This window comes from Platalea leucorodia (genome assembly GCF_965183815.1).
Source record: "Platalea leucorodia genome assembly, chromosome: 6".
Taxonomy (NCBI): domain Eukaryota; kingdom Metazoa; phylum Chordata; class Aves; order Pelecaniformes; family Threskiornithidae; genus Platalea; species Platalea leucorodia.
In genome coordinates this window covers 31,033,910-31,050,578 of record NC_138828.1, presented here as the reverse complement: position 1 = coordinate 31,050,578, position 16,669 = coordinate 31,033,910, and the positions used below count along the sequence as shown (strand labels likewise).

Genomic DNA, 16,669 nt, shown 5'->3' with positions numbered 1-16,669 from the left:
ACTGCTGCCATTTGTATGTCAAGTTTAATTACAAAAAAAGTGTTGGCTTTTCTTTGTGATGATCTGGTCCAGTTAGTCACTTGTATTTCATGGGAAAATGCATCCACATTTCTCTTATGTAAGCTTGGTTGTACTTAGCTGACAGAAAATACTCCACTGGAATCATTACTTGTTCCATTAAAACAAACCTAACCAACCAACCCCTTATTTTTTTATATTTACTTACAGATCTGCAATTATGTTGGACCTGCAAAAGTAATCGTCCAGTTAGTTACTAATGGGAAATACGTCCACTTACACGCTCACAGCTTGGTGGGTAAATTTTGTGAAGACGGAGTATGCACAGTTAATGCAGGACCTAAAGATATGGTTGTAGGGTAAGTCTGTCAACTCATTTGTAAAGCTGGGCTAAGGGAGAGAGGATCAAGTATAAACACTGTAAGAAGCAATGCAAAAATATTACTAAGAGGCAGCTAAGTGGAGCAGTAGTCTTCACGCTCTGATCTGTTTTGTTTGTATCTTAAACAGAAAAATAAATGGGGTTTCTGTTTATCCTTGTAGTATTTGCCCTAAGCAAGCTAAATAGGTTTAAGCACATAATTTTCACTTAGAATTTGTAGAGTTTCAATCTCTTGGTGTGCAGTCCAAATTTGTATTGTAAGCCCATTCTTTAAAATGTAAGTAGTTTCGATCAAAGAGAAGGGACTGGAAAATCACTGAAGAAAAGCTTTTGTTACCATTTTGATCAATATTTTACTTTTGCTGAAATCTGCCGATAGGAATATAGTGAAAAGCGTTAAGAAAATAGGATTAGTAAATTTGAAATTAATGCAAGACATGTATAAACATGAAAATACTAAATGAGTCAAACTTTTAAAGTTTAAAGCAGTGAGATTATAGTGAAATTGTAGTTGGTCTGTTCTTGTTTAATTTAAAGGAATAATTGTTTATATCAGTAAATGGAGCTGAGGCTCCTGTCTACGTTTTCAGGCTTAGATCAGGTTTCATGCTGGCTGTGAGTTTTAGTTCTGTGATCTCAAGAATGTCTTTGTTGGTGAAGAAGATGCAGTTTAAAAAGCTGAGAAGGCTGGGAGAGAGAGATTCTTTTAAACTGTAACTTTTGATGTCCAAGCCCAGTGCACTAACTTTACCAAGCACAACAATTTAAATAGCTTTATTTGAAATGCTCCTTTTCATCTTGAAAAGTTTGGCTCATTTCCTAACCTGCCTTGTTTTTCATCAGATGTTTAGAAGCAGCTTTCCTATCCTCAATTGACCCACATGAAAATTGAGTTATTGTCTTGTTTTCATACTTGCAGATCTAATTGATTTTTAAATTTGCCAGGAGATTTTTACAAAAGCAGATCTTGTATTACGGAAGTTTTCATTCAAATAGATACCTGAAGCGTCTTGCTGAATGTCCAGAGCCTTGCTTAAAACATTTCTTTTGGGAAAATGTTGCACTGTTTTTAGCTGCTTAGCTTGCTTTCCAAATCATTTTGAACGGATGGAGCTTGTTCCGAGCAGTTGCGCTGCGTAACAGCCATATAGAATGACATATTAATGTCATTGCCAAGACAGAGCAAACAAAATGTGACAACCAGATTTTCAAATGTTTTGTGAGTTGCTTCCACAGTGTAAGTCTGAAACCTAATAGATTACTACTTGTGCTGTGGGAAAGTCCCATGCATTCTTATGATCGCTGCCATATAATGGTGCAAATTTTACCTGTTTTGTAAGCTTGGCTCAATTTTTCTTGCTGGAAAATTTGCCCTCAAGAATTCATAGTGCCTAAGTAAGCCTATAGGGTCCTTACGCTGACTTCAGTTATGTAGCTGCCTCTGGTAAGCGAGAGTCTGCCTGCTGCAGGTTTGGCGTGAACCATTAAGAAAATATTTCTCGATCAAATTTTGGCAGGTTTGCAAATCTTGGAATACTTCATGTCACTAAGAAGAAGGTGTTTGAAACTCTGGAAACACGCATGATAGATGCTTGCAAAAAAGGCTACAACCCGGGACTCCTGGTGCATCCTGAACTTGGCTATCTGCAGGCAGAAGGATGTGGAGACAGACAGCTAACCGGTATGTAGAAATGATGGCCTGGTTTTAATAGGTCTTTTACTAAAAACAGGTTTAGTGTCTGAAAACACTGATTCTTAGGCAGAAAAAGGCCTTGTGTAGGAAAACAGCCTGTGGCTATGTGCTTTAAGAGGTGGTGTGTTGTTGCAGTGTTTTAGGGAATCTGAAAGAAAGAGTCTTTGCTGTCAACAGGCAGGTGAGAATGGAGCAACTTCTGTCCATAGCTGCCTGTACCCACCTCTGCGCCTATATTTCATTGCTTTTATCCTGTTTAATAAGTTGATAAATAGAGTCATTTTGCATTATTGCTGCAAGACATTATATTCTTAAGTAACTTGGGGACCTTCTTTTGAGAATACCTGTTTCATTCAGCTACATTTCACCTATATCCCTGTAAAACCTGTGGTCTACGTTGCTTTTAGGCACTCTATAGAGGCATTCAAATGTCCTTAGTGGTGGCCTCTGTCCTTTTCGCAACCTTTATAAGTTGAGAGCAGAAAATAGTCATTTTCTGTATGTCTCTTAGTTATATACCTTATCTTAAATAGCATCTGATGCACAAACTGCAAGATGAATGCAGTATATTGTGAATAGCTGCTCCTCTCTGCTTAAAAAGAGAGAAGCCGATGGATGCTAAATGGAAAGGAAAACATTTCCTCGTTATTGTCGCCTTTTGATAGCAATGTTTGGAAAGTGCTCTCTGTTTTGTTATGGGTCCCCTACCCCTTGTGTTAATTCACCTGTCTACTTATCGGTTCCAGAACGAGAACGAGAAATTATTCGTCAGGCAGCAGTACAGCAGACTAAAGAAATGGATCTCAGTGTGGTGCGTCTTATGTTTACAGCCTTTCTCCCTGACAGTAATGGTAGTTTCACACGGAAGCTTGATCCTGTTATATCAGATGCAATATATGACAGCAGTAAGTATATTTGGCTTTCATTACTTTTTTAATAAGGGGCAAGCTTTTGTACATACAAAAATGATATGTAGATATTGCTATACGCAGACTCATCTAGCCCTGCTGCTTGCCTATTATTTGATCAATAACAAGTAGCCCATGGATACTTGGCCCTGTATCTGTCCAAGTACACATGGTATCATTCTGGTTTTTAATAGATGGTGATATAAGTCATAAAGGAAGATTTTATTTTGCTGTTAGCGTGTTTAATCCTGCCACTTTTATTATGAGGATTTTGTAAATTCATGTTATATTCATAAGAAGTGCTTGAATTTTGCAGAGTTTTCAGTTGCTTTCTACGACAAAGCCTTGTCACCCAAGATGTGAGGAAAAAATTACTTTGCTTCAATCCTGTTGAGAATTTGACACCTTTCAGTTTTGCTGGCCAAATGCTTGTCCTTGTTTTGTGAGACTAACACAGCCAGAGTTCTCAATCCTTTCCCTTTAGACCTTGTCGGTATTTTTTATACTTCTGTTACATCCCTCTATTTGTCTTTTTTCTAAGTGAATCCTTTCACTTAGTGTTTTCCCTCGTGCTTTTTGATTATACTTACTCATCTTACCTGAACCCTTTCTGCTGCCTGAGTTTTTCTCCCCATAGCTGTGGGTTACCATCTTCCTGATAGTCATTCTGTAATGACTCAGACCATTCTTTGTGCAAGTCGTGTCTGTATCCTCACTTTTTAAGGACAAAGTCTAGATGAAAAGGTATTAAATGCAACTATTCTAATATAGTCTGGTGCTTGCTATTAATTGGGGAATGTAGTGATGTAGCACAGCCATTCTGCATATATTCACTGAAAAAACATGATGTCTGCTGTTCTTACGGCACACATGGCCTGCATTTTCTGGATGACAAAACACAATCTTTTCATCTGGAGGCTGACGTGATTTACCAAGCAGTCTCTTTGAAGAATCTTGATTTTCATTAGAAACAATTACAGATTCCATTTGTTTTCATTACTCTCTCACCTGCATAACGATAGAGAGTATTTGTAAAGCAAAGAGGAGGAGGACAAAGCATCAACAGAGGTAGAGCATGTATCAAGCCATACATATAAAAACAATTGAAGTTATCCTATCCTTCTGAATCTGACCATCAAAATTTTGACTCCAGCTAAGGAGACGAATAGAGGGGAAATTTGGTATGCATGTTTCTGCTGTTGTAAGTTGCTACCTAGATGTCAGTTACTAGTTCCTGAGCTCCCAAGATGAATTCTTGGTTTGTTAGTTCCAACAGATCTTTCTCGGGTTTTGTTTTTTTCTAATACTCTTTGTTGGCACCATTCAGGCCTCTTCCCCCGAAAAGACACAGCTTGTGGTAGCATAACTGTCTATCACAGTGGCTTTTACTTACCAGATGATAGTTCTGTCCTGAGGACCGATAGGTATCCATTGATGCCTCTACTAAGATCCGTGGAGGTGGGCTTTTTGATCACAGTCCAGGATGTTGTGCGAGGACTGACAACGCATTCCAGTAAGCCACTGTGTAAAGCAAAGCATTGCACATTGCATTCAAATAGTGAGATACAGGGAACAGCTGTCGAGAGTGTCATGCTATCAAGAAAGCAGGGAAGAAAAAATTATGTTCTCTCATAATGCACTCTTGTCATAAAGTTAGTCCTAGTGCAGAGTGCTGGATGCAGTTCACTGCTGTGCTACGTCACTAGTGCAGTAATTGTGCTGGAATGGCCAGGGCCTTATTTTATAGTTCACAGTTCAGTCAAAGCTTACAGGGTACAAGATTATGCCTTTCAGATGGAAAAACTGTTGATTTCATGTTTAAAAAAGCATAGACAAATTTAGGTAGGTTCTATTGGAGGCTTGTCTTTCTACTGCATTTCTGTGTGTTGTGCTTGGGGTTTTTTTTAAATCTAAAACTGTTATGAAGGTAAGCGGTTTTTTTTAATCTTTCCTTTTAATAGAAGCTCCCAATGCCTCCAACTTAAAAATCGTAAGAATGGACAGAACAGCAGGGTGCGTAACAGGAGGGGAAGAGATTTACCTTCTCTGTGACAAGGTTCAAAAAGGTAAGAGTCCCTGAGCATTGTAAGGCACACCAGGGCGTTCATCTGAAGTACGCATGAAGGCTGCTGTGCTGGCTTAGTATTCTGCCGCTCTGATAGTGCAGCAGGATTGGTAAGCACTCAGCCTTTCTGGAAGTCAGGCCAGCAGTCCAGAAAATGAATAAATCACAATAGTCTGTTGCAAAGCAAATTCGGCTTGTGTTAACCTCCACAGAGAACACGTGGTCATCTTTTTTGTTCTTAAATTTCTGCCCTTGCCCATGTTCTGGGTTTTTTGTGGGTGGTGGGTCCTGGGTGATGTTTGACTCCATGAACTAACACCTGCTCTGAATTATTCTGAAGTCTCTGATTTATTATTAAGTTCCTGATTATAAAGAGTAAGTATGAGCATTCTCTGTTAACCGCCGATGGGAACTGAATGTGTTCAGCTCTGCTCCTAGTAACTTCATTTTTATGTATATGCTAATAGTAGAGATTACTTGGTGTAAACAGCTACTTCTCATATACTCATTTTGGTAGTCTCTGCTCATGGCCATGAATGTGTCAGGATTGGGCAGTGTGGATTTGTATGCTTTGTATGTTTTGGATAGGAGGATAATGGTTAATGTGGTTGGTTGTAGTATTTGGGCTGAACTCAAAAGAAAAAAATGGGAGTGAGGGAAATCCTTTGCATTTTTCAGCTATAGGTAATACCTGAGACTCCCTGGTGTAGATTGCATGGTGGAGCGGGTGCCCCGTTCTCACCTGTTTGAAATCAGTCCCTGCACATGGCATTAAAACCACACTGACGTTTTCAGTTAATACAGGCTGTCCTTTTCCACCTCTCTCTCGCAAATATTCTTCTACCACTTAGGAAAGAAAGAGGGCTTTGGGGGCTTTGAAAAACCTGTTTTTCTTCAGTAGTGTGTATACCTCTGCTATCAGAAGGACTGAGATGAAACATAACTCCTGTGCACAAAATAAATAAATAAAAGTCTGACTCAGTGGAAGCCCTGAGGTGGGGTTTCCCCTCAGCCGGATCGGGGTTTCCCCTGACCTCATTGCTCTCAGAAGCCTCCTGCCTGAAGGAACTTGAGCATGCAGGACAGCAGCACTGGAAGTGGTGGTTCACAGTCTTGAGACTAGCAGGTGGTGGATCAGAGGAAGCAGTCTGTCTGCTCCACAAGCCTGTCCTGCATCAGTCACCCTAGGAAAGAATAGGCTTTTTCTAGTTTTTTTCTCACCAGGAGTGCTGGCGAAGGAATATGCTAATGTGATACTTCCCAGCTTCTCCTAAAGATATAAATAAATAAATACAAAGAGAATGAAAGAAAAATTGTTTAGAGGAGCAGAAGCCAAATCTTCTGTTTCTGGCCCGTGCTGTGTTTTGGGGGTGAGGGATCGCTGCTGACATGCTGCTCGCTCACACCCTTGCCGTCTCTCTGAGCTGCAGCTCCAAAGTGGCACTCTGCCAGCAGCAAGCGGAACTTGAACTGTGGCACTTCAGGTTTTGCTACAGTTTTTTGAACTGAAACTGTTGGAGGAGAGAGGGTGGTTTCTACGTTTCACACTTCAAGTTCTCCCCTCCCTACATGTTTGTTCCAAATAAAGCTCCTCTGGAATGTTTTATAGCCCTAGAATAGGAAGAGGTAGTGAACCTAGTTCTCCTTTTACTGCTCAGTAAATAGAGAGCAACTCCAGTGAAGTCATTAGAATTAGGCTGATCTAAAATTGATGTAAAAAATGGGTTATTTATGAAGTTTTCATAAAATGGGCAAAGATAATTCATGTATTATTCATGTAATACTATCGTCCAGCCAAAACACAACCGTGTTGATTTTTATGTGAAATAAACTTAGCCAAAGGTTCAACAAATGCACAAACATCCCAAAGAGTGTTTCTTTCACTCTTCGCAGATGACATACAGATACGTTTCTATGAAGAGGATGAGAATGGAGGTATGTGGGAAGGCTTTGGAGACTTTTCTCCTACAGATGTACATAGACAGGTAAGTAACAGAGCATTTGTCATTTGTTAATGATTTTCTCATCTCCATAAACTAGGATTCTATTATAATTAGTAAATTAGGTGAAAGCATCTGTATCCCATGCTAACCTCTTCTTTTGTTGTTTACTTCCTAAACTGTTCTTTAAAGACAGACATTAGGTAGCCAGGCAGGTTAGGAATACAGTGCAAGGAAACTGGGAGATAGACTCATTGCTTTAACATGTGCCAGTGTAAATTGGGAGAGGATATATAAAAAGCTCTCAAAACTCCTGTGAACACACTGAGAAAGCCACAGAACAGATGCTAAACGATGAGGGGACAAACAGTGCGGTTTGCACACTAACATACGTGTTGTGGTGATACTTTGCATGTCTTTCTCAAAAGGCTTTAGAACTCGAACTCAAAAGTGCAACTGAAAACTAAAATGGAAGTTTATTGTTGTAGCAGCCTTTTGCTAAGAACTTTTGCCTCCCAAGCCGTGAACCAACTCCTACAAAATAACACAAACGTAAAAGCAAAGTTGTCAAAACCCGTGCTCCATGATAGATGTGCTTATCATTGTTTCCTTCACAGTTTGCTATTGTGTTCAAAACACCCAAGTATCGAGATGTCAATATCACAAAGCCAGCATCTGTATTTGTACAACTGCGTCGGAAATCTGATCTAGAAACAAGCGAACCAAAGCCTTTTCTCTACTATCCGGAAATCAAAGGTATTTAATTAAACCTGTTTTATATATTGGAAACAGAAACCGCAGGGTCCCTGGGAATGTTTTTAATAAGATAAGACTTGCTGGATGAGGTGGGTTTTTTGTAGTTGTTATTTTTAGAAAATGGGGTATTTGCCTCCTTGTTTTGTACACGGCTAATATGAAAAGTGGTAGCTCTGTAATGGGTTTGTAGGTTTTTTTGTTGGACTGGTAGGCAGTAAATCTGTGAGTATTTGCCTACTGAGGCTTACTCCCTGCAAGTTTCCTATAGGCATGCATGCCTGTCTATACAGTAGATGGCACTCTCTTCCTCTCGGTTTCTGCAAAATAATATCTGAGGACATTTTACCGTCAATACTTTCAGATGAAACCTTAAACCAAAGACTGGTTGGTATCTGGTGGAAAAAGTACGTGTTTTGCAGTTCTCTCCTTTTACCATCATGCCTCACAATTTCACTGATGTTTTTGAATTTTCCAGTTGCCTGTACTAGTTAAGTAAGCCCAAGACACGTTTTGTAAGAGCAGGGAAAGTGCTGTTTCAGTCTCTTGGGTTAAAATGTTAGTTGCTTAGTAGAAGTAGAATAGTTGGCATCAGACCTGCTTCCTAAGCTGTTAGTGAAAAGAAGTTTAACTAGCAGATCTGTGCCCTTTGAAGTCTACATTTGAAATGCTTGATGTGAATGGCAGCAGCAATCATGGTTTTAAATATCAATAATGTTAATGATATGGAAATGCCTTGAGGCCCAAGTCAGAATTGGTGTTTCGTTGTACTAAGACAATAATCTTTCTGCTTAACAGTTTGCCTGCCTACAGGTTACATGATTAAGTCCTAATCTTGCACGTTTTCGGTGCCTAGCTTAGATCCGTGTTGAAATCAATGCCCTGTCAAACTCTCTAAAATATATGTGCATCAGTGGTAATGGCCTAAGGACAGCTGAGGAGGGAGGGGTGGTGGTTGATGTCCAAGGGAATCTACTTTACACCTATTGTAATAAAATAGCAGAAAGCATGCATCCATGAAAACTTCCAGACTTGCTAGAAGGTTTTGTATCAGTAATGATTTTGGGAATCTCTTGCACAAGTTGTATGGAAAGTGACGTGTACAACTGCAGAGCAAAGTTGCCAGATTTGACGCAAACCTCTTTTATGTGTCTCTTAATGGAGTAAAATTAATTTGACGTTGTTATGTGCAATTTCGGATCCCCTACACAACCCAATAATGAAATTACCATTTAGGGACTGTTTTATTCCCTTGTTGCAAGTGTTCACACAAACTTAGACATGTGTATGTGGATTTTTTTGTTTGTTTCTCTGACTAGATTGCTCTATAGAGTTTTCTCTCCTCATCAGTGTGAGTATGCCTGGTGCATGCATGCATACATACTTACAGATCATGTATGCCTGGAAATAACGCACTTTTCAGTGTACTGTTTCATGTATTCAGCTATCTCATTTGATGCACTGACTGATGTGCCTGTGCATGAAATTTCCTTTTGTCTGGCTGTTGAAAACTACCAGATCGTTTAATGAAGGAAGGATATTTTGTTCTTTCCTCAACAGTTCTACTGGATTTTAACTCCTGTAATGTGTGTATCCCTATTTTTGTAGCTCTTGTCATGACATTTTCACATTCCCCAGTCACTGGGATACTTTGTTTAAATCTTTGTGTTTTGCTTTCCAGGGGGGCAAAGTATTGTTTTGTACTTACACTGTAAAATATTTAAGCTTTTTTCTACTGCTGCTCAGCATGGTTTGACAGTATTATGTCCTGCCTGAAAGTGTGCTATCTTTATTCTGGTGGCTTTTCTGGTATTTTAAGTAAATCATTTCAAGCAAACATTGTTTTCACCATTTTTTTGCCATCCTTACCATTAAACAAAAGTTCAAAGGGCACTGCAGGTACTCTGCAGTGTTGGAAATCAAAGTGCCATGTGACTTGCTGACCCGTTGATAAGGGTCCATTTCTGAAGTAGATTTGCTTAGTAAAAGAGCCTGTGCTTATATTCCCCAAAGGCAAATTTTCTTAAACAAGTTTGGGGTTCGGTGCGCTTGTGCTGGTTTATGACTTGGCATAGACATAGAAGAATTTTGGGACCGCTGATTTCCAGGGCTTTAAGTACATGAGACACTTCTGAAGGAAACTGTGAGTCCCCTAAGACGTCTCTGCACGTTTCCCTCCTGGTCTGATCACAAGGCACCTGACATACGTGAAGAGACCACGTGGGCCCGAGTGATGCTGTTGGTCTGGTTCGGGACTTGGCACTAGCTTGTTTCTCACAGGAATTCTCACTGCTCCATTACATACGACGTTGTTCTCTTATTTGGAGCCAGAAGAGAGTTGACTCTTCTACAGCACTCTGCATTTTCCTTTATAAACTAGTAAAATTTAGTAATGCTTTCTGTGTGCACATCCTGTTCTGTGCACGGCTACCAGTAGGAGTGACGCCTTATCCCATCTATTCCTTCTAACCCAGATAAAGAAGAAGTGCAAAGGAAACGACAGAAGCTCATGCCAAACTTCTCTGATGGCTACGGTGGAGGCAGTGGCGCCGGAGGTGGTGGCATGTATGGAGGGGGAGGTGGCGGTGCTGGCTCTGGTAAGGCAGCAGTTTTGGGTGAAGAGGGGAAGGGGTTCTACTTTGAGAGCAGGACAGATATTTTTTTCTGATTTTCAAAATGTGATGAGGATTTTGTCTCCTTCTAGGTAGATAAGACCTCATTCTCCCGTCTTTGTATCAGTGTTACTCATTTCAGTCAAACATCTCTTTGTTTTCTAAATATTTCTTCAGATCCTTTGCCTTCCTACTTGGATATAAGGCTTGTGGTGACTTTTTTTTTCTCTTCCTTGAAGCTTTAAGTCACAGATAACACCTTTCTAGTTGAGGGAGTCTGAGTCAGGAATCCATCATACCTTAGCTTTGTTGCTTCCTAGGGCCTCAAAGCACTGAAATTCATGAGACAGCTAAGTACCATCTTGGATGCTTAAAATTAAACAAGTTCTTAATTATTTCTGAGACCAGGAGTGGAATTTGGCAAATTAACCCTGTTAGTGCAAAGAACTGTTAAAAAAAATGAGATACTATTTAGTAAATTTTCTACTGTGCTCTGTCCTTTGAAGCCAGAACATATCCGAGATGCAGGATCTTAAGAGCATTGCTTTGATTCTTGCAGCAGAGCATTAAAAACCTGTAGATCAGCAAATGTCATCTGAACCACAATACCTTTGCAACTTTTTTTTAAAGCAGGGGACAGAGCAGCAGTTTTCAAATTGTTATATGCATTGCTAGCAGCACATCTATAACATAACACCAGACTATAAACCTGTTGTAATCGCAAAGATTCGAAAGCATATAAGCAGCTTGTGAAGTCTCAGTTGAGTTTTAGGTGAAGCATACTAGTGATAATATATTTGTGTGGCTTTATGGATGTTGGGATAGAGAGTGTCTCTAGCCAACCATCTAGAATTTCTTTGGATTTTTGAAGGGGGGGGGAAGAGTTCACCTTCAGTCTGGACAATTTATTTTAATCAGATGGAATAAAGCAGAAGGTATGTAGAAAACAAAATTTCAGTTCTTTAGGTTCAGCGTTCTTCCAGATGGTGTTTTCATTGCTTTAGGGTGTAATTCTATTAATTCTTCATCTTTTTCCTTTCTTTAGGCTTTAGTTATCCTTCATATGGATACTCTGCTTTTGGAGGGATGCATTTCCACCCTGGCACAACAAAGTCCAATGCTGGAATGAAACATGGTAACAGTAAGAATGTTGTTCTTGCAACAGTTGAATTGAGTTTCACCATCTTTATTTTCTTCTACAGTACGAGCTGAAGTGTCGTGCAGGTCTAGCTAAGCGTGCTGGGGAGGGCTATTTTTTTTTTTCCCTAGAATCAGTCTCTTTTCTAGAACCTCCAGCAGCAGAGGGGTTTGTGTAGATGATACTGGTTATACTGCCCTGCTTCTCTTTAATTCTCTCCAAGTCTACCTGTGTGTGTGTTCCTTTTTCCTGCTAACTCCTAAGAAGCAGTCACTGAAACCCCTCTAGGTGCTTCTATATTCAGCGTATGTTTCGAGCAACAGCCCTTTCGCTTCCTTGAACACGCTGGTTACAGGTGACCCAAGGACTAGACCAGAGAAAAGGTATCTTCCTTTGTTGCCGCAGTCTGGCACTATGCAGTAGCCCAGAGAAATAACATGAAAGTCAATGGAAAAGATTAAGTTAATAATAAGGGCCTTCTTGGCTTCCTAAAATACGGCAGTCATTTCAGATCTACATGTTGAATACTCTTTTGTTACTTCCAAAGTCTCAGGGATGAATTTGCTGTCAGAAAAACAAAAGTAGTTCTCAGTAATTCTGCTAGATTTCCTGGGAATACTTCAGACTTGCATTCTTGTACCATAAAGAGAGAGGTATATCTGTTGTTATATATAAAAGTTTATCTTTAAAGCAGAGGCTGTCAAAAACATAACATCACTTCAGAGCAAGTTACATCGCTACGTCTGTCCGTGTGCGTTGGCACCTGGAGTATTACGGTTCATGAGTGTTTAATGATAACACCTATGCCAAAGTAAATTTTTGTATTGAGTTCTTTAGGGTTTGCTTATGGCTAGTTGAGCTTTATCACTTGCATAAAAAAAGCAACAGTATTGGACACTAATGATTCTAATTTTCGTTTGAAGGACTATCAAATAGCACAGTTGAACAAGATGGGAAGAGCTCTGATGAGCAAAGTGACAAATGGGACATGAAACATGACGTGAAAGTGGAAACTGTGGAGAGGAATGAGTGCAGAACCTCTGGTGATAACGAGAAGAAGGAGGAGGATGCTTCTTCCTGTAAAACTGAAGTAAATGAAGCAGATTGCAGGTGGCAGGGTAAGTGAACAAGTAAATGTATTTAGAGTAGATCAAACTGCAGCATGGGCAAAGCTGGTGTTGAAGGACTGGAAACTCCATAAACAGCTGCTTGCTGTTTTCAAAATATGATAATGCCTCCTGGAGGAAACAGGAGGGATTCCATCCCCCCAAATCTAAGGTCCCTCCCCATACATAGTTCTGTAGATAATCTTCCACCTTTGTACTGCCACTGGGCAGCAGAACTTCTGCTTGTCACCCAAGGAGAAGGGGTAGCTTAGCCTGCTGGGCACGTTTAACACTGCTTTATAATAAACCTGTATGAGGAGCACTGAAAGCAGTGAGGGTACGTGGAATACAACTCAGCAGTTGACTTGGCTTTTGATATTTGATAGGCTTTAATGGATGAGTAAATGGATGTTGGCAATGGATGGTGATTGTTGCAGTAGTTCTTCCCTGCAATTCTACTGTTAAATTGCGTGCAAAGTAGTGTTAAAGGTTTGAATTTAAAATGTAAAGGCATCTGTTCCCATGTGACAAATACACAGTAAAATAACACTGTTGGGTAGCAAAATCTTATACATCAAACCGGTGAACAAAAGGGGAGGAAGGCAAGAGTAGTCAGTAGAAATGGTTTAGCAGTCGAGTTGTAAAGTACATGAAGACTACAGATGACCCTTTCCCAGACAGTAAGACTTCCTTTTCCTGGATTGTTTTTTAAAATAGTTGATGGTCACTTTTTTCAAGGATTTAAGTAACCATGCTTCTCATAAAATTAAAAAAACCAACAGTTGGAGTAGAGAGATGTGGTAATGGTAGGAATTGAGCAGGAGGGAGTTTTTTGTTCTTGGCTTTTACCAAGTGCAGCGTGATCTCGACCACTTTTGTTCCCTCGTTGGTCAGGGAGAGGGCATGTTATCTTGTGCGTATCAGCCCTGTGTGATGCTTGCTATTAACAGCACTAGGAACTGTGGCTGGGGAAACCAAAGTCGCGTAGTAGATGGGTTGTAGTTGTAAAAACCTCCAAGGTGTAGCTTCTAGTGATCTGAGAAACAGGTGGTGCTCCTGAGAAAAGCTGAAGAACTTGCCGTTTGCAGTTCTGGTTGTGATAAATCCCGTGACTGATTCAGAGAGCAAAATCTTTTGCTGATATGTAAAGAAATAATAACGTCCATTTAGCAGTCGCCAATGAGCAGCCTGAGTTGTTGACCTGGCTTCCGAGTAACGAACACTGTAGGCAGGAAGTTGACTGTTTCTTTTCTTTATCTATTATAATGGCATGAAAAGAGCCAATTTCAAGCTCCAGATTGTATGAAGAATAGATGCAGAAGAACAGGCTCCATGAAATGGCTACTGCAGGGTAGAGCATTTAGATATTAGACTAAAAGATGCTATCTTGTAGTATTTTGAAGGATATCTCTTCTGTGTGCTTGATACGGGAAACCAAGGAGGTTCAGCATCCAGTTTTTTGGAAATGTCTACAATGAGAAAAGACTGAAATGCTTAACACCCTTTCCCCTGGGTATATATCCTGAACATAACACCCACTTAATGTTATTCTTTAGTGTTAAGAGGTAAATAGCAAACATAAATGTATCAGCCTGGGCATATAGTATAGGAACCACAGTGATGTATTGGCTAGAACAATAAGCTCTGTGGAGAGCTGAGTAAGTCATTGGCTTACAGAAATGATGTGTTCCTGTTCATCAGGGATATGCTTCTAAATCGGTCTAAATGCCTGGTTTTGTGTAGCTGGAAATCCTGGGTACTCTCTCCCTATGTTCGCTTTAAATGACAGAGTCTGTTTTACTTGTTTGCTGCTAGTAATTTCTAACCTTACAAGGTTTTACAGAAACACGAAACTGTTCAAAATACAGGCTTGTTTCAGATGATACTGCTTCCCAGAATGACAACTGTGGTTTGAAAGTTCATCTGTTTCATTTTCGCTGGTTTCTTGCTGATACAGAACCACAAAGGTATTGACAGAGCAGCTAGAGTGACTTTTTTCCACAAATTAGTTTCTTTCCTCCCCTTTCTCCCTTTTGCCTCCCCACCATGACAAATTCTGCTTTTTGAAATCTCAGTGGTTGTACCTTTTAGAAATCTAAAATCAGAGTACTACAAATACTAAGCGTTGTAAACACTGGAATGTTTTAAACAGATGAACAGACTCTGTGCTGCTGCTGTAAAGCAGGAGAGACTGCATGGTTCGAGTCGGAGAGGGGGCAGAAAGCCCTGCATTTATTCCATAGCTTTTCTGTGGGTTTCTGTGCAATAATTGACAGGTCACTTACGCTTCTTGTGCCTCAGTTTCCTCAAGTCTAAACTACTCAGAACTGCAAGGGAGGTTCTTTTTAAGTGTTTTATGGACAAGAGTCCTTAGATGTCGCTTGTATCTGAGTTCCTGCTCCTTTTGTCTCATTACACACAAGAGCGCATCAATGCAATTAATTTGGTGCCACTCAAACTAAAGGTAGCTTCCAGAGTTGGACTGTTCTCAGGATTCCTGCTGCCTGAACGCTCAGCATGCACCTAGTTGTGCTTCCAAGGGACTCATTCCCTCTCTCCTTACCTCTCAGGAGTAATTAGCAACCTGTCTTAGTGAATCAGTAAATAATGCTTGGTGGTCTGCACTCCGTATTTCTTTGGCAGCACCAATGCCTGTCAAAAGAAGGTGGTGTTGCAAGGAAGACAACCGAACTGATGAAGACAGAACTTTATCTTGCAGATGATCTGTTCCTGGAGAAGGCCATGCAGCTTGCCAAGCGTCACTGCAACGCGCTCTTTGATTACGCTGTAACTGGAGATGTGAAGATGCTGTTGGCTGTTCAGCGCCAGCTCACTGTTGTCCAGGATGATAATGGAGACAAGTAAGTTGGCCCGTACTTACTGGGTTGAAAGTCATGTTTTTGATGGCAGAATGGTGTGGTCAATTTGTTCTGTCCCCTGCGGGTGCCGATCATCGATTGCACTGCTCTAATCAAATAAATACCAATCTCCTTTGTGCTGTTGGGGAGAGGTGCAGCTGCGATTTAGACATTTTTGTTGCATTTGCAGAAAAGTCACTCACACCACAAAGTTCATTGATCCAGCACCTGTCAGAAAGTAATGTGGTCAGTGAGGGCATGTTGAGCATGTTGTGAGTTTGTTTGCCTTTTTTTACTTAAAATCTTGACTGAGCATGAAGGGCTATGCTTGCATCATGATACACAGTTGATGGGGATACTCAGCTTTGTGCTGAAGGAGAGTGCCCTGCTTTTTATTCCATGCGAGTCCTTAAGTTTTCATAGGAAGCTTTAAGTTACAGATGCAGAGGGAGGTGTAGAAATAATAGCTGCAGGGTCCATGCTGCTTTTCTCCCGCTGACACCAAGTTCTTCCCAGAGGGTGGTATTTTGCTCTTGCTCACATCTGTCCTGTACTGTTGTCTTCCAAGAGATTGCAGGGATGTTTGTGGCAGACTTGGCCACTAACATTTGCTTATCAGTCCTTCAATAATGTGAGCTGGAGTAGAAATCCATTTTGTTCCTCTACAGCTATGCAGATTCTGTGGGACTCGGAGAGTGAAATACAGTGAGGAACTAATGATTAGTAGTTACTTAAAAGCAAGTTCAGCGGAAGTGGCTCTGAACACATGCAAAGATAACCTCTTAAATAAGCAAGTGACATTATCACATCCTCAGCTTTTAGCTGGCAGGCTTTGGGCAGGCCCTGTGCAATCACTGATGTTTCCTTAAATTGCGGTATTTTGTATAGTAGAAGCCGTGTAAGCCTTCAGGTGGCCAGCTAGATGGAAAATTACAAGTGATTGAGACATGCTGTCCCACTGTTCGATTACTCTGTGAGAGGCTACTACTTTCACTCCACTTTCAGTGAAAATAGGTCTCAGATTACTGATAAAGGACTGCAGAATCAGAGATAGCTACTTTACTTGCTTTGCTTTCCGATTGGCAATCTAATGTCTGTGTTGAGGAAAGCAGGAATATGAACAAGGCAGGAGCTAGTTAGCTAGTAACAAAATCTGCTAGCACGTTGGACAATACAGCTTCTGTGTTTTAAAAAAA

General features: G+C 40.4%; 1 protein-coding gene across 4 annotated transcripts in view; it reads left to right on the top strand.

Annotated features, from left to right (window-relative positions):
• Positions 1–16,669, top strand: part of NFKB1 (nuclear factor kappa B subunit 1) — a 60,043-nt gene that overhangs the window by 32,154 nt on the left and 11,220 nt on the right. For 2 of the 4 annotated variants that reach the window (XM_082315950.1, XM_082315949.1), the window contains exons 6-15: positions 229–377; positions 1,918–2,081; positions 2,840–2,998; positions 4,963–5,067; positions 6,960–7,051; positions 7,624–7,762; positions 10,234–10,356; positions 11,417–11,506; positions 12,433–12,627; positions 15,335–15,476. In XM_082315950.1, coding sequence (XP_082172076.1) covers positions 229–377; positions 1,918–2,081; positions 2,840–2,998; positions 4,963–5,067; positions 6,960–7,051; positions 7,624–7,762; positions 10,234–10,356; positions 11,417–11,506; positions 12,433–12,627; positions 15,335–15,476 — 1,358 coding nt within the window. Of the gene's footprint in view, positions 1–228; positions 378–1,917; positions 2,082–2,839; positions 2,999–4,962; positions 5,068–6,959; positions 7,052–7,623; positions 7,763–10,233; positions 10,357–11,416; positions 11,513–12,432; positions 12,628–15,334; positions 15,477–16,669 lie in introns of all 4 variants that reach the window. The other 2 variants (XM_082315948.1, XM_082315947.1) reach the window with 1 other exon arrangement.